Source organism: Panthera leo, chromosome A3 (assembly GCF_018350215.1).
Source record: "Panthera leo isolate Ple1 chromosome A3, P.leo_Ple1_pat1.1, whole genome shotgun sequence".
Taxonomy (NCBI): Eukaryota; Metazoa; Chordata; class Mammalia; order Carnivora; family Felidae; genus Panthera; species Panthera leo.
In genome coordinates, this window is record NC_056681.1 from 29,526,232 (window position 1) to 29,543,857 (window position 17,626).

The 17,626-nt window shown below is 38.8% G+C and overlaps 1 protein-coding gene across 2 annotated transcripts in view; it reads left to right on the top strand.

Annotated features, from left to right (window-relative positions):
- Window positions 1-17,626, top strand: part of PTPRA (protein tyrosine phosphatase receptor type A) — a 159,053-nt gene that overhangs the window by 37,488 nt on the left and 103,939 nt on the right. Inside the window, exon 1 of one of the 2 annotated variants that reach the window (XM_042931459.1) lies at window positions 7,162-7,248. The exons of the other annotated variant lie outside the window; for it this stretch is intronic. Coding sequence (XP_042787393.1) covers window positions 7,222-7,248 — 27 coding nt within the window. The 5' untranslated portion in view covers window positions 7,162-7,221. Of the gene's footprint in view, window positions 1-7,161; window positions 7,249-17,626 lie in introns of those variants that run through there. 2 annotated transcript variants of the gene reach the window in all.

The window sequence follows — 17,626 nt, forward strand, 5'->3', positions numbered from 1 at the left end:
ACTTTATTGAGGTATAATCAATCTTCTTACAATAAAACATACCTTTTTTCTTATACAGTTGAATGAGTTTTTGCCAAACTTATCTACCTAAGTGACTGTCACCATGGTGAAGATACCTAACATTTCTTTAACATCCACAATTTTCCTTGTGCCCATCACAGTTATTCCTCTCCATACCCTTCTTGGGCCCGAGGCAATTAGGGATCTGTTCTCTCACTGTAGATTAGATTTCTTTTCTAGAGTGTTGTAAAACTAGAATCATTTATTTTATGCATAACTTACTTCTGGGCCAGAAGTTTTTGTTTCTTTAGTTTCTTCTGGGATATCTTTTTCTTCTTTGTTACCTCCTCTCCTGGTTTAGGAACAACCTGCTCTTTTCCAGTAAGGATCATCTTACTGTGGCAGGGAGCAATCACGTATGGGTTAATCCAACCATGAGCCCTGTGATTCTATGCCACATCTTGGGGACTTTGTTCACCTGGATGTACTCTGTGACCAGAAAATCTACATCGAAACCCTTAAGTTCAGCATTACTGTCACCATTTTTAACATGTGTAGTAAAAATTCAGCACTCATTTTTTGCCACCGACCCTGTATCCAGCCCCACTGTTTGGCCCGGGCACACCTACCAACTCTGCCATTGTAGCAATGGAATGATACACTACTTCTGCAAAGTGACATCCTTCAGATACTTGTTGGCTTTTCACAGATGCGTAACCCTTGATGGCCTGAGCCATCATGTGTGTTCTTAAAGTGAACGTGAAGATTTGAACCCCTTGATTTACATCATTTTGCAGGGTATTCTGGGTCAAGGGAATAGCAAACCATTTTCAGAAATCACCTCAGGCTGCTTAGGGGAAGAGTGAGCATAATGTTTCTGACATTCATTCATGTTGTTAGGTATATTAGTAGTCATTTCCCTTTTTTCTTTTTTCTGAGTGGTATTCCATTATGTGAATATACTGTATTTTCCATATGTTAATAAGCACTTAGGTTTTTTTAGTTTGATTGCCTCATGAATAAAGCTACTAGGGGTGCGCCTGGGTAGCTCAGGCATTTAAGCATTTGACTTTGGCTTAGGTCATGATCTCATGGTTTGTGAATTTGAGCCCCACATCGAGTTCTGAGCTGACAGTGTAGAGTCTGCTTGGGATTCTCTTTCTCTCTCACCCTCTCCCTCTGCCCCTCCCTCACTCGTGTGCTAGCTCTCAAAACAAACTTTTAAAAAAAGCTACTGGAAACATGTGTTAAAATCTTTATTTTATTTTTCATGTTTATTCATTCTTGAGAGACAGACAACATGAGCGGGAGAGGAGCAGAGAGAGAGGGAGACAAAGAATCCAAAGCAGGCTCCAGGCTCTGAGCTGTCAGCACAGAGCCTGATGCGGAGCTCGAACCACGAACTGTGAGATCATGACCTGAGCTGAAGTCAGAGGCTTAACCGACTGAGCCTCCCAGGCGTCCCGTATAGTTTTACACTTTATATTCTCATCAGTACTGTGTTGGAGTTTCATTTCTTCCACCTCCTCACCAATATTTGGCATTGTCAACCTTTTACTTTTTAGCCATTATGGGTTTGTGGTGGTGTCTCATTATGGTTCTATTTGCATTTTCCTAGTGACTAATGGTGTTTCCCTGTGATGGGTGTCTGTTTATGTCCTTACTGTCCAATTGTGTATTTGCTTTTATGAAGTGTCATTTTAAATCCTTTGCCCATTGTTTGTTGGATTATTTGGTAGTAAGTAATATCTTATGCTTGAGTTGTAAGGGTTCTTTATATATTCTGGATATAGCCACTAATTATATATACGTATTACAGATGTTCTCTCTTAGCCTGTGGCTTGGTTTTTTTTTTTTTTTAATACTTTTTAAAGAATTTTACTATTTACAAAATAATTTTATTATATGGGGCGCCTAGATGGCCCAGTCGGTTAAGCATCCAACTTCAGCTCAGGTCATGATCTTGCAGTCTGAGTTCGAGCCCTGGTCAGGCTCTGTGCTGACAGCTCAGAGTCTGGAGCCTGCTTCAGATTCTGTGTCTCCCTCTCTCCCCCTCCCCCACTCACATTCTGTCTCTCAAAAATGAATAAATGTTAAAAAAAACAAAAATAATTTTATTATTTAAGTAATCTCTACACCCAGTGTGGGGCTTGAACTCATGACCCCAAGGTCAAGAGTTGGATGCTGCCCCTACTGAGCCTGCCAGACACCCCTGGTTTTTTGTTTTTTAATGGTGTTTACCAAAGTGTTAGAAATTTGTAATTTTGATGAAGTGCAAATTATTGCTTTTTTTTTTTTTTAGATTCGTGTTTTTTTTGTATCCAGTCTAAGAAGTCTATCTGTAGTAGGCAGAATTCTAAGAAGACCTTAGGGACCTTAGCAACCTGCACTCTTGTATTATTTCCTTCCTGTGGGTGTGGGCAAGATCAGTGAATATGATGGGATTTTACTCCAGTGATTATGTTACATTACGTGGCAAAAGGGGTATTAAAGATGTAATTAAAGTATTAATCAGTTGACTTTGAGTCAGCTAAAGGGAGGTTATACAGATAGGCCTGTCCAATCACATGAACCTTTAAAATCTGGGTCTAGAAAGAAGTCAAAAGACTTGAAACATGAGAATTCAATAAGAGGGAGATTTTTCACTGCTGGCTTTTAAGATGGAGAGAGGTCTCTATGGCAAAGATTGCAGATGGCCTCTAGCAGCTGAGAATGGCTCCTGGGTGAGAAGTAGCAAAGAAAGAAGGATCTTAGTCCTACAACTGCATGGAGCTGAATTCTGCCACGACTGTGTGAACTTCAAAGAGGAGCATTAGATGAGAACAGCCTGGTAGATACCTTGAGTTTATCTTTGTGAGATCCTTAGCAGAAGTTCCAGCCATGCTGTAGTTGGACTTCTGACCTCTAATTTTGTGGTAATTTGTTACTTAGTAATATAAAATTAATACACTGTCTCAAGATTGTGAAGTTTTCTCTTACGTGTTCTTATGCTTTAGCTGTTACATTTAGGTCTGGATCTAATATCCTTTCAAGTTAGTGTTTGTGTATGGCATGAGAATAGAGTGCAAAAGTTCATTTTTCCCTGTCTGTGTATCCAATTATTCTGGCCCTATTTGTGGAAAAGATTGTTCTGCCCCATTGAATTATCTTGTCATCTTTGTAGAAAATCAGCTGGTCATATATTTGTTATTCTATTTCTGAACTCTCTAGCCTATTCTCTTGATTTCTAGGTCTGTTTGCATACCCATAGCATAGTGTCTTATTCCCTGCCAGGTAGTCTCCTGACCTTTTTTTTCTTTGTCAAAATTGGTTTGTCTATTTTAAGATCTTTAGATTTTCATGTAAATTTTAGAATCAGCTTGTCAGTTTCTATGAAGAAACCTGAGAATTTGATTGGGATTCCATTGAATCTGTAGTTTCGTTTGGGATGAATTGACATTTTTTTTTTTTAATTTTTTTAACGTTTTATTTATTTTTGAGACAGGGAGAGACAGATCATGAACAGGGGAGGGTCAGAGAGAGGGAGACACAGAATCCGAAACAGGCTCCAGGCTCTGAGCTGTCAGCACAGAGCCCGACGCGGGGCTCGAACTCACGGACCGTGAGATCGTGACCTGAGCCGAAGTTGGATGTTTAACCAACCAAGCCACCCAGGCGCCCCGGGATGAATTGACATTTTAACAGCATCAAGTCTTTTGGTCCACGAACAGATTATATCTCTCCACTTATTTAAGTCTTCTGTAAGTTCAGCAGTGTTTCGTAGTTTTCAGAGTATAGGTCTTGCACATCTTTTGTTAATATTTACCCCTAAATAATTTGTGTTTTAAAAATCCTATTGTAAATGGTACTTTAAGAAGTTTAAATTTTCAGCTCCTGCTGATATATAAAGATACAATTGAGGATGAAGTTTTGTATCTCAGATGAGGGGGGAGGTTTGTGGAGTCTAGAGCCGACACCCAAGAAAGAATTCTTGAAGACGTCTTTGGTGCAAAAAGGTGATTTTATTAAAGCATGGGGACAGGACCCATGGGCAGGAAGAGCTGCACTGAGGTTGTGGCAGGTAACTCATTATATACCCTCAGGTTGGGAGGGGGTCAGGGATAGAGTAAGTCTCTAAGGAATTTTGGAAGCAAGGTTTCCAGGACCTTGAGGGGCTAGCTGTTGCTAGGGAAATGCCATTTATTACCATTTAATAAAACCTCAGTCATGAGACCCTTCAGATGTATGTTGGGGCATAAGCTTGGAGTATGATTGCCAGCATATATCTTGGGGATAAAGATAAAGGAAGTAGACTTACAGGATCCTCGAGGTTGGGATAATGTTAAGCTTAAGTTCTCTTTTGCCCCTAGCAAAGTGTCCTCATCCAGACAACTGAGCTCCTAGAGGGAGGTCACTTTGCCGGTTTCAAGGACTTGTCAATGGGCTGTAGGCAGTAAGGGAATTTAATTTGCCTTAGTTTCCCACATTACCATGGCAAGCACTTAAACCCCTTTCCTTTGTTCTTGGGTAGCCAAGAGTGTCTGAGGAGCATCACACATATTCCACCTGGTGAGTGGGGGGTGTGTGCCAGCCTGTATTTTGCCCTCAGCTTGTTCCATGCTCCCTCATCAATTGATTATTATGTATATGGTTTTTATAAAAAAAAATTTTTAAGGTTTTATTATCCATATTTGAGAGGGAGACAGAGAGGAGCAGGGGAGGGGCAGAGAGAGACAGAGAGAGAGACAGAGGGAGACACAGAATTTGACAGCTTATTTGTCTAAGCTGTCAGCACAAAGCGCAACGTGGTGTTCAAACCCACAAACCGTGAGATCATGACCTGAGCCGAAGTCAGACGTTCAACCTACTGAGCCACCCAGGCACCCCTGCATCTGTTTATTTTATGTTGACTTTATATTCCGCTACCTTGATAAACTTACTGTTTCTACTAACTCTTGTAGACTCCTTAAGGTTTTCTATCTATAAGATCATGTTCTCTATAAATACAGTTTTATTACTTCTTTTCCAGTATAGATACCTTTTTATTTTTCTTACTTTGTTGCATTGGCTAGGACCCTCCAATATAATGTTGAATAAAAGTGATAAAAGTAGGTATTCTTGCCTTGTTTCTGAGCTTAGGGAGGAAGCATTCAATATTTCACCATTAAATGTGGCATTAGCTTTAAGTTTTCCAGAGACAGTTTCTATCAGGTTGACAAAGCTTTCTTATAATTCCCAGTTTTCTAAAAGAAGTTTGTTGGGATGGTTTGGATTATAGGGAGAAAGCATAAAGTGGTCTTGCTTTTTGAACTCAGATATTTCTCCCAACTTTCTTTTTATCAACATTGTTTTGGCTATTCTCATTCTTTGCATTTCTATATAAATTTTATAATCAGCTTTACAACTTTTAGCTCTGCAGTTATTTTTCTAGGTCAGGGTATGTTTATTTCTCTCTGCAGCATTTTGCATAAATTCTTCAGATATATTTTCAGGTTTATTAATTTTCTCTTCAGCTGTGTCTTCTCTAGTGGTTTACTTGTCTATAAAATTTTAGATTTCAATGGCTATTTTATTCTTTAAGTGCCATTTAGTTCTGTTTTCGTATGTTCTTTTTAGAGTGTTTATGCTTTTGTTATGGTTTTGGTGCTTTTACGTTATTATTTTTTAATTTTTTTAATGTTCATTTATTTTTGACAGAGAGTGTGAGTGAGGGAGGGGCAGAGAGAGAGGGAGACACAGAATCTGAAGCAGGCTCCAGGCTCCAAGCTGTCAGCACAGACAGAGCCTGATGCGGGGCTCAAAGTCACGAACTCAACTGTGAGATCATGACCTGAGCCGAAGTCAGACATTTAACCGACTGAGCCACCCAGGAGCCCCTAGATTTGTTCTTTAAGTTTATATATTTTGAGAGAGAGTGAGCATTAGTGGGGGAGGGGCAGAGAGAGAGAGAGAGAGAGAGAGAGAGATTGAGATTCCTAGGCAGGCTCTTCACTGCCACTGCAGAGCCTGACATGGGGCTTGAACTCACGAACCATGAGATCATGACCTGAGCCAAACCAAGAATTGAACACTTAACCAACTGAGCCAGCCAGGTGCCCCACAACTCTAGCTTTTGGTTCATACTTTGTTTCATGCCACTGGCAGTTTTGTTTACTTAGCTTCTTTTGAGAAGCTAAGCTTCTCAAAATATGTTAGCATTTATCCAGTTACTATAATAACTGGAGAGTTTTAGTACATTTTCTAGATTGCTGTATTGTGAAATAAAATAGATGACTCTGTGCTTTAAAGATTGAGTTTAATATACAGAAATATTGGGTGTCAGCCAAACCTAAAACTACTTTTTACATATTCATTTATTAATTTCTATTTTTAAATGGCAGCTCCTCTTTAAAAAAGAGATCAGGAGCCTGATTTTGCCATCTACTTCCTGAGGAAGCAAAAAGGCTGAAACTTGGTGAATAGCAAGACCATTGGTTGCTATAGTAAGCATGAAACTTCCTGGCAGTGACTCTATTAACAGTAGGAAATGAAATCATGGCAGTGTCCCTTTAATTTGCCACAAGGTTTTGTTTTCCGTCTTTGGAGTAGGAAGTTCTGCTATATCAAGGAATTGGCTCTTCCAATTGATTTTATTCAGTCAGACAGTGATTAGAAAGTCTCACTGTCTGTGTACATTGACTAACAAGGGTATACATAGATCTAGGGTTCTGAAAAGAACTGAGGCTGGAGATAGATGGAGAAAAAAGGATGAGATCCAGAAAAGTGGATGGAGAAGTGGTTCTCAGCCCTGGCTGCACATTGGAATTACCTGGGGTACTTAAAAACAGACAGACAAACAAACAAAAAAAACCCAAACAGAACAATCAAAAAGTATTTTCAGTCATTGCCAGATGTTCCCTAGAAGGACAGTGCAGTAGAAAAGTCATAGTTTGGGGATAAGGGAGAAATGCTCCTGCCTTCCCTGGAAGGACCTGATTTCTCATTGAATTCAGTTCTCATGAACTCTTCAGTAATCTGAACTGTTTAAGATGGAGCTTTGTCCTGTGGCTCCTGCAGGGTTCAACGCAGCTCTACGAGACACCTTGTTAGAGTGTATTCCTCTCCCTGGGGACAATGCAGGGGTTTAAATAGGACTGTTTTGTCTTTCTAAAGGTGTTTTTTTTTTTTTTTTTTCTTTGCTAGTTGCAGGTGGCACACCAAAAAAACAAAAAGGTATTTATGGAATTCCAATGAGTGGTGGTGATGGATGATGCAGTTCAAGTAACTAAGGTAAGAGAAATAAAACCAGAGTGGTGAGGAGCTTTGTCACCCGAGTTAGTGCCCTCACAAAATAAAGCTAAAATCCGGTTCTCTCCCACTCCATTTTATTTCTAAGCTGTATGACTAGCTTATTTTTGTGTGATTAAAAGCATTATAATTACCATCCTTTGAGAGGGTGGCTCTCAAACTGGTCATGAATTTGAATCACTTAAAGAGATGGTTTTTTTAAAAATGACCGAAGTCTTTGCCCTGCCATCTTGCCCTTATTGAATTAAAGTTTCTGTGGGTAGAGTACAAGTAATCCACATGGCATCCTTGTTGAAGAACCGATGCATTGAGGCAAAGAGTGCAATACTCTGTCTTATGTGTAGCATTGAGTAACATGTATTAATAAGGGAAAAATGGATTTTTATTATTCAACATTCCCGTTGCTCCAAGTTTTAAGTGGGAGTGTAAATCAGCACTACAGCTTTGGAAAACTGTTGGGCATTTTCTGCAAAGCTAAACAGACATCTATCCAGTGATGCAGGAGTCCCATTCCTACATATTTGCCTTTGAGATATGAAAGCTTTGTTTGTAATAGCTAAAAAATGGAAGTGATCAAAATGTCCAAAAATAGGTGAATAGATAAATATAAGTAGTGATATATTCATACAATGGAATTTTTTTCAGCAATAGAAAGGAACAAACTACCAATACACATACCAACATGGATGAATCTCAGAGATAGAATGTTTAGTGAAAGAAGCCAGACACAAAGTAGATGTTTAGTTACCGGAAGATGAGATATGATGGAAGTCAGACTAGTTCCTTTAGCAGGAAGTGGGAGGTTATGATTAGAGGAGGGTACGAGAGAGCCTCGGCAGCACTGAAAAGATTTATGTTATTGTGTTTGTATACTTATTTCTTTTTCTTTTTTCCCCTGTTTTTGGTAAAATATACATAACATAAAATTTACCGTTTTCATCATTTTTAAGTGTACAATTCATTGGCATTAAGTACATTCACATCGTTGTGCACCCATCACCACCATCCACCTCCAGAACTTTTTCATCTTCCCCCAACTGAAACTCTAACCCATGACACACTAAATCCCATTTCTCCCTTCCCCTAACCTCTGGCAATCACCATTCTTTCTACTCTCTATCTCTATGAATTTGATTACTTTAGGTACCTCATGTAAGTGGAAGTATACAATATTTATCTTTTTGGTGTCTGGTTTTTTTTTTTTTTTAATCTTTATTTTTGAGAGAGAGAGAGAGACAGAGCACAAGCAAGGGAGGAACAGAGAGAGAGGGAGACACAGAATCTGAAGCAGGCTCCAGGCTCTGAGCTGTCAGCACAGAGCCCACTGCGGGTCTCGAACTCACGGACCACGAGATCATGACCTGAGCCAAAGTCTGATGCTTAACTGACCATTAATTAACCACTAATTAGTATACTGTCTTCAAGGTTCATCCCATGTTGCAGCACGTATCAGAATTTTACTATTTTTTTAAAGAAAAAAATTTTTTTTTTTTTTTTTAAGTTTATTCTTTTTGAGAGAGAAAGCACACAGCAGGGAGAGAGAGGGAGAGAGAATATCTCAAGAGGTTCTGCACTGTTGGTGCAGAGCCTGGCATGGGGCTTGAACTCGAGAATTGTGAGATCATGACCTGAGCCGAAACCAAGAGTTGGATGTCCAACCAACTGAGTTACCCAGGGGCCCCTACTTCCTTTTTAAAGCTGAATAATATTCTATTGTATGCATATATAACATTTCATTCATTCATTCATTCATCCTTCAGTGGACATTTGAGTTGTCTTCACCTTTTGGCTGCTGTGAATAGTGCTGCAATATATATTGGTATACAAATATCTGTTCAAGTCCTTGCTTTCAGTTCTTTGGGGGTAGGTACTTAGAAGTGGAATTGCTAGATCAGATGGTAATTTAATGTTCAGTTTTTGTTTTGTTTTTTGTTTTTTGTGTTTTTTTTGTTTTTTGTTTTTTTTTTTTTGAGGAACCACCCTACTGTTTTACACAGTGGCTGCACCATTTTACAATCCCATCAGCAGTGCCCAAGGGTTCTGATTTTTCAATATCCTCACTAGCACTTCTTTCTTTCTTTCTTTCTTTCTTTCTTTCTTTCTTTCTTTCTTTCTTTCTTTCTTTCTCTCATATTTATTTACTTCCAGTATAGTTAACACGCAGTGTTGTATTAGTTTGAGGTGTATGATACAGTGATTCAACAATTCCATACATCTCCCAGTGCTCATCATGACAAGTATACTCCTTCCTCCTTGCCACCTATTTCCCCCACCCCCTGCTGCTCTGATAACCATCAGTTTGTTCTCTATAGTTAAGAGTGTTTCTTGGTTTGTCTCTTTTTCCTTTGCTTGTTTGTTTTGTTTTAAAACTTCCACATATAAGTGAAATCATAAGGTATTTGTCTTTCTCTGACTTATTTCACTTAGCATTATACTCTGTAGCTCCATCCCATGTCATTGTAAATGGAAAACTTCATTCTTTTTTATGGCTGAATAATATTCCTCTGTGTGTGTGTGTGTGTGTGTGTGTGTGTGTGTGTGTGTGCGCGCGCGCGCGTGCGTGTAGCATTTACATTACTATAGGTAAGTAATATTATTCAGTGTCAGGCCAAGCATTGTTTTCTGGGTTTATAATGTTTTTCCCTGTAGGTTTATGTTGTGGACCCTGGGCAATTGAAAGGAGAAAATGAATAAAAAGTTAATTCTGTTTTTGAAACTATCAGTTATTTCCAGTCATATTTTTATTTCATATTTAGACTTTCTTATACAGTTTTTTTCTTGGTGATTCTAATTTCCTTTTTTTCTTGTCTGAATTTTTATTTCACTTTTCCCTATCTTAGTCATACACATTCTAGTCTGTGAAGACCCTTTTCATTTATACTCTTTTTTTTTTTTTTTTTTTAAGCCATCTGCACAACTGCATTCTTGAAATTTTCCTTACCACATTTTTGAGTTGGACCCACTCCACTGATCTTTGGTTTCCATCTTCCCGCCTCCCCCCCTTTTTTAAATTTTGCTATAGTTCATTCTCAAGCTACTTCTTGAGAGAAGGGGTACATGGCAGATAAACTTTGATACTTTCTGATGTCAGCTCTTCCCTCATGTTTGAGTGATGATTTGATTGGGTATAGAATTCTGGATTGCAGATTCTTTTCCCTCAGAGTTTTGAAGTCATTGCTCTGTTTTTTTCTGACATTCATTGTTGCTTATGAGATGTAGAAATTTAGCCTCATTTTTGTTTCCTGTAGGAAATTAATTTTCTCCCATCTCTGGAAGCTTATCTTTTATATTCCATGTATTTTATACTTTCATAGTGATATACTTGGTGGGCCCCCTTAATCTGAAAACCAGTATTTTCACATTTAATGAAGTTATCTTCTTAGATAATGTTCTCCCCTCCATTTTTTTCTTTTTGTCAGAAACTTTCTAATATCGGGCCTCTCAGATTGTTCTGTAATGTTCTTATCTATTCACTCTTGTTTTCTGTGCCTTAGCTTCTCTTTTCTGGGAGACTGTCATGATTTTATCTCTCAGTCTTTCTATTGATTTTTTTTTTTTCAGTGTATTAAAAAAATTTTTTTAGAACTGATTCTTGTCCTGATATTTAAAAATGCATTCAGGAGCACCTGGGTGGCTAAGTCAGGTGAGCATCTGACTTGATTTCAGCTCAGGTCATGATCCCAGGGTCATGGGATTGAGCTCTGTGTCCAGCTCCACTCTGAGTGTGGAGCCTGCTTGGGATTATCTCTCTCTCTCCCTTTGCCCCTCTCTCCTGCCTGCTTGCTCACTCTCTCTCTCTCTCTCTCTCAAATTAAAAAAAAATAATTGCATTCAGTTTTTGTTTTATCTCTGAAGATAGTTTTTAGAATTTTTGTTTTTGTTTTTAATTATCCCTATTTCCTCCAGTCATTTTCTTTTCCTGTTTGTTTATCTTGGTCAGGTGATACTTGCCTGTTCTTTCTTTTTTAAGAATGAAAGATTAAATGGGACTACACCAAAGTAAAAAGCTGCACAGCAAAGGAAACCATCAACAATTAACTGAATGGGAGAAGATATTTGCAAGCGATATATTCAGTAAGGCGTTAATACCCAAGATACATAAAGAACTTATACAACTCAACCTCAAAAAAACAACCTGATTTAAAAATGGGCAGAGGAGGGGCACCTGGCTGGCTCAGTCAGTAGAGCATATGACTCTCAATCTCAGGGTCATGAGTTCGAGCCCCATGTAGGGTAGGGAGTCTATTAAAAAAAAAAAAATGGGTAGAGGACCTGAAGAGACATTTTCCAAGACACACAGATGGCCCAACAGTCACATGAAAAGAAGCTCAATGTCACTAATAATAGAAGGTTTCTAGTTTATGGCAGAAGGAGCCCCAGAGTGAGCCCTCAGCTCCTTCTTACATTCCATAGTGGCTGTGGAAAAGAGGGACTGAGTGAGCTGTTACTACTGATATAGGTGTGTTACCAGTTCATCCTTGTCATTACAGGTGCAAAGTTTGAGGCTCAAGGAACATATAGAATATTTCTTAGGGAAAATGTTTAAGTGTAAAGTATTAGAATATGGGTTTGTGATACTTATTTATATGGAACTTGAATTCCTCATCTTGAAGGTGTACATTAAGGTGATGGCTTGATCTGAGTCCTAGAAATCAATTACATAAGAAATGTGTAATTGAATACCAATCATCATTTTGGTCCTGGTAAAGGGTTAGTGAATACAAAGATAAGTAAGGAGCACATGAAGAGGGAAACTTGGATAGTGCCTGCTGTATACTAGACTCAGTGATAGAGGTTATACGTTGTTACATATAGATATATTTAAGTGTATATTACGTATATTAGTTTATAGTCCTCACAGCAATCCTCTGATATTGGTGGGAGAGAGTCCTGTTTTAAAGATGAAATGAAAACTCAAAAGTTAAATACCAGGCTGTAGTAGGGACACAGAGCTAAGTTTGTGTCACTCTACCCTGTTGCTTCTCTAAGGAAATAATTGCTTTCTTAATTTCTCATGTATGATCAAAAATATTGTATATCACTAACCTGAGCACTGTTAGTTCTTTGTTCCTTGCATGTATTGGGCATTTGATGAGTATGACCACTTTTGGAGTCTTAGTGAAGTAGACTTGGATTCTGCTCTCAAGGAGTATATAGTGTATGATGGGGACACAAAAGAAGATATTTGCCTATGAGCCAGGAGCTCATTGAAGGCAAGGACAAGTCTTTTTTTTTTTTTTTTTTTTCCCCTGAAGACAGGGACAGGTAGTTCAACTTTAAACTTACCCCAAAACCTTCAAAATTCTAATGTAAGTTTAAAATAATTGGCTTTCTAAACCCATCACCTACTGGCTTTTCAACGAAAGTTTGCTAAGTGAGTGGCTGAACTGGAAAATGAAGGATAAGAACTTTGGCTTTTTCTTTCTGTATCCCTAATATTTAATGCAACGCCTTGCCTGTAATTGGGACTCAAATAAAATACCTGTGTGTGAGTAGTAGAGGAACAAAAGCTGTGGGAGCTAAAATTTAGTTGTCATTGTGTCCAGAGAACCAAGAACCTGAGAAACTTTTGAGAAAGGAGATAACTACTATCACATGTCAAGTGCAAGTTAAAGAGGATGAAAACTCTGGGGAAAAAATTGGATTTGAAGAATTTATTTGTAGACTTGAGAGTGAAGGCTTGAAGAACACAATGAGGGCATTAAGGAGAGGTGGAAAATGAGGAAAGAAAAGCAAAGTACATCTTACCCAAGTTGGTGGTATGAGGAAAGAAGGGAAAACAGGAGGCTGCAGGGTTAAATGGGGTAAGTTATTGTGTTTGCATTTTGTTTCTTTTCTTTTTTTTAAGTTTATTTTGAGAGAGAGAAGGCACATGTGCTCGGGAGTGCATGAGTGGGGAGGGGCAGAGAGAAAGAGAGAGAGAGAGAGAGAGAGAGAGAGAGAGAGAGACAGACAGACCCAAGCAGGCTCCTCACGTTGAGTCCAACATGGGGCTTCATTCCACAAACGGTGAGATCATGCCCTGAGCCAAAATCACCAGTTAGACACTTAACTGACTGAGCCACCCACGCACTCCTGTGTTTGCATTTTAAAAAATCTGTTTGGAACATCTGTGCCTATTTGTAAAACAGAGGAAAGTGAGAGCTGGAGAGGAAGGTTTGAAGGTACCAGAAGGAAGGGCATAATAATGTAAGGTGAAAGATCTGAAATGGAATCAGGGACACAGAGATTAATAGTCTTTGAAAGGATGAGGGAATCTCTTCTTCTAGTCCAAACAGAGAATAGAGGCTCTGTAGAGAAGGGAGGGTGATGTCCTCTTGTCACTAAAGCCATCTGTCCAGAGGGAGCTTTGAGCTACTGTGCTAGAAACTGACAAAGGATGTTTTCTGCATTGCACTGAGACCCTGAGTGTGATACTTTTGAGCTGTGGTTGGCAGCCTGAGATAGGAATGGTGAAACCACATGGTGTGGATAATCCATAAATCAAGATGGCACTTTTTTGTAGATTAAAGTATTATGGGATGGAGATTGTCTTACTCCATTTAGGCTGCCATAACAAAAGACCATAGACTGGATGGCTTAAACAACTAAAATTTATTTCTCACAGTTTTTGGAGAACTGGCAGTCCAAGACCAAGGTGTTAACAGGATTGGTGTCTGGTGAGAATACTCTCCTTGGTTTGCAGACACCTGACTTCTTGCTGTGACCTCCCATGGCCTTTCTTTGGTGTGTGGGGGGCAGGGGAGGGGTGAGAGGAGAGAGAGAGAGAGAGAGAGAGAGAGAGAGATCGTTCTTCCTCTTCTTATAAAGCCACTAATCCTTTCACAAGAGCCTCACCCCATGATCTAATCTAACCCCAGTTACCTCCTGAAGGCCCTATCTCCAAAATCGAATTGGGGATTAAGAGCTTCAACGTGAGAATTTGGGAGGGGAACACATTCAGTCTGTAACAGAAATGTACTTTTATTCACTCTTCTCCTCAATGATTCAGAGGCTTTTATAATTTTCATTAATATCATTAACCAACAGTTTGGATGCCTATTATGTGTTGGTTTTTATTTTAGGTGTTGGGAAAACAACAAAGTAGGAAAATTCCTGCCTGGAGGAGAGAGATTTTATATCCATATAAATGTATGTATGTGTATGTATATATATATATATATATACATATATATATATATATGTATATATATATATATATATATATGTGTATATATATATGTATATGTATAAAGCTAAATTATCATATAGCACATAACATTATAGACTAAATGCTGGATGAGTAGAATAGATACTTAAATGTTCTCACTTTTATGAGTATGTGCCAGTTTGAGAGGTGAAAAAAAAACCCACTTTAATTTGCCTTTTTTCCCCATTTATTTTTTTATTTTTTTCAATATATAAAATTTATTGTCAAATTTCCATACAACACCCAGTGCTCTTTTTTCCCCATTTAAAGATGAATTTTTTTCACTTGTGTATGAATTGCCTGTTCATGCTTTTTGTTCACCCTTCCATGGATGTGTTTGTACTTACTGATTTGTAAACACTTTAAAAAGGTTATTTAGCCCTTTGCCTATAACATTTTTTTTTTTAATGTTTATTTTGGAGGAGAGAGAGAGAGAGACAGAGACAGAGCACGAGTGGGGGAGGGGCAGAGAGAGAGGGAGACCCAGAATCTGAAGCAGGCTCCAGGCTCTGAGGTGTCAGCACAGAGCCCGATGCCTGGCTCGAACTCATGAACCAGGAGATCATGACATGAGCTGAAGTCGGATGCTTAACTGACTGAGCCACCCAGGTGCCCCAGCCTGTAACATTTTGAAAATGCTTTTCATAGTATTTTGATTTAAATTTTGTTTGTGATGTTTTGTTGATGTATAGGAGTTTAAACATGTTATGTATTTGAAGTTACTCAATTTTTGTTTTTTTTGTGTTTTGGAAAGTGTTACTACACCTCAAGAACAGACAAATATTTACAAATGCCTTCTTCAAGATGTTTAGTATAAACTACATACATAGTATTGTACTTTATACTTAAAATTAAAACTTTTTAAATGTTTATTTTTGAGACACACACACACACACACACACACACACACACACACAGAGTGTGAATGGGGGAGGGGCAGAGAGAGAGGGAGACAGAATCTGAAGCAGGATCCAGGCTCTGAGCTGTCAGCACAGAGTCCGACACGGGGCTCAAACTCATGAACTGTGAGATCATGATCTGAATAGAAGTTGGATGCTTAACCCACTGAGCCACCCAGTGCCCTATTTATACTTAGAACTTTAAACCATTTTGGAATATGTTTTTTTGGAATATTGCGTGAAATGAGCTAATTTACTTTTTGCTCAATCAATTTAGTAGTGGGTTTTTTTTATGTTTATTTTTGAGAGAGCGAGTGAGCACAAGTGGGGGAGGGGCAGAGAGAAAGAGGGACAGAGGATCCAAAGAGGGCTCCATTCTGACAGCAGTGAGCCTGATGTGAGGTTCGAACTCGCAAACTGCAAGATCATGACCTTAGCTGAAGTCGGATGCTCAACCGACTGAGCCACCCAGGTACACCAGTTTAGTAGTTTCCTAGTACTGTTTATTAAATAAATATTTATCTTTTTCTGATTTGAAATGCTTTATCATATATGGAATCTGTTACTTGTTAATCTGTTCCTGTATCATTACCAGAGAGGTTTGTTTTTTTAAAAAAATGTTTTTTAGTGTATGTTTATTTTTGAGAGACAGAATGTGAGTGGAGGAGGGGCAGAAAGAGAGGGAGACACAGAATCCAAAGCAGGCTCCAGGCTCTGAGCTGTCAGCACAGAGTCCTATGCGGGTCTTGAACTCACCAGCCTCGAGACCATGACCTGAGCTGAAGTTGGATGCTTAACTGAGCCACCCAGGTGCCTCTGGGTATTGTTTTAGACCAGTGTTTAGTTCTGAAACTTTTTGCTGTGTTGTTTCTGGTCATTTTTACACATGGGTCACTCAGAGGTATGTCTAGTATTTTGTACACATATTTAGAAAATTTGTTTCCCTAACTCCCTCTTCACCATGATCCTCCCCCCTACTCTCTAGTTGGGCTGGAGTTGGAACTCCGTTTCATTATGCCAGGGTGGAGATAGACTACCTGGCTCTACCCATATTCTCCACAGCTGCACCATGGGGAGGGAGAAAAAGTGCTGCCTCATTAATGCAGGATTGGAAGACAGAACTCTGCTCACAGTTTCTGGGCCACAGTGAGGTGAGGGGAGGGAGGGGTGCCACTTTTTTGGTTGTTGTTTGCCTGGAGTGGGACATATATGGTCAGAATGTTTTTATCTTGCCTGAGCTGCCCTTTTCCTGATCCTTTGTCTAGAGAAAGCAGTCTTGGCACTTTTTTGATTGTGCTCATTACTGTTTGCAGGTTGTAGGCCTCTCCAGAGCTCAAACTAGGACATAGCAGAAGTCAAACCAAACCAAATCAAACAAAAACTAGGAAACTTTCTGCTTGGTCGGTCAGTCCCTTGGTCCATGGGACCTAGCCAATCCACCTTCTTTTTTCCACTTTTCAGGATCTTCTGTCCGTTCTTTCTTGAATTTTGTCTGTTTTGTTTTGTTGTTGTTGTAATTAGGGTATGTTTATGTTGAAATAGGGTAGAATACGCATACTCTAGAAGACCTAGAAAACCCCATTTCAGTTTTAAAATACGAGCTTTAGTTAAGGAACATTAGTTTTTTTCTAAGAACACAATCTTTTATCTTTTTTTTTTTTTTTTTTCTAAGTACATAGTCTTTCACCTACAATTAAATTTTGGGAGGATTTTCCCTAAAGATTACATCTCATTTTGTTTTCTCATCCCCTTAGCTAGAACTTCTAGAACAAAAGTCAAACTAGGGCCTGCCTCCCATATTCAGCCTACTGTCTTTTTTGTGTATGACATACGAGCTCAAAATGGTTTTACATTTTTGAATGGTTGGGAAAAACCTCAAAAGAAGAATAATATATGCAAACTATATCAAATACAAGTTATATTACATTCAGATTTCAGTATCATATATAAAGTTTTACTGGAACACAGTCATATTCCATATTGTCCATGGCTGCTTTCATGGGACAGCAACAGAGTTGAGTAGTTGCTACAGAGACCATATGCCAGCCCTTGGAAGATCAGGAAATCAAAGTGGTGATAGCCAACATGCTTTTCGTATTTTCATATTTCAGCGCATCCTGCTTTTCAGTATGTTATTGACCATTAGGCTAAGATAATCTTTCCAGATGAAAGGTTATTTTGTTTCTGATTTTGAGATTCCTGAGAACTTCCCCTCACAAATATGGTTCTTTTCCTCTCTTCCCTGACTCTTTGAGTGCCACCTGCTAGGTAA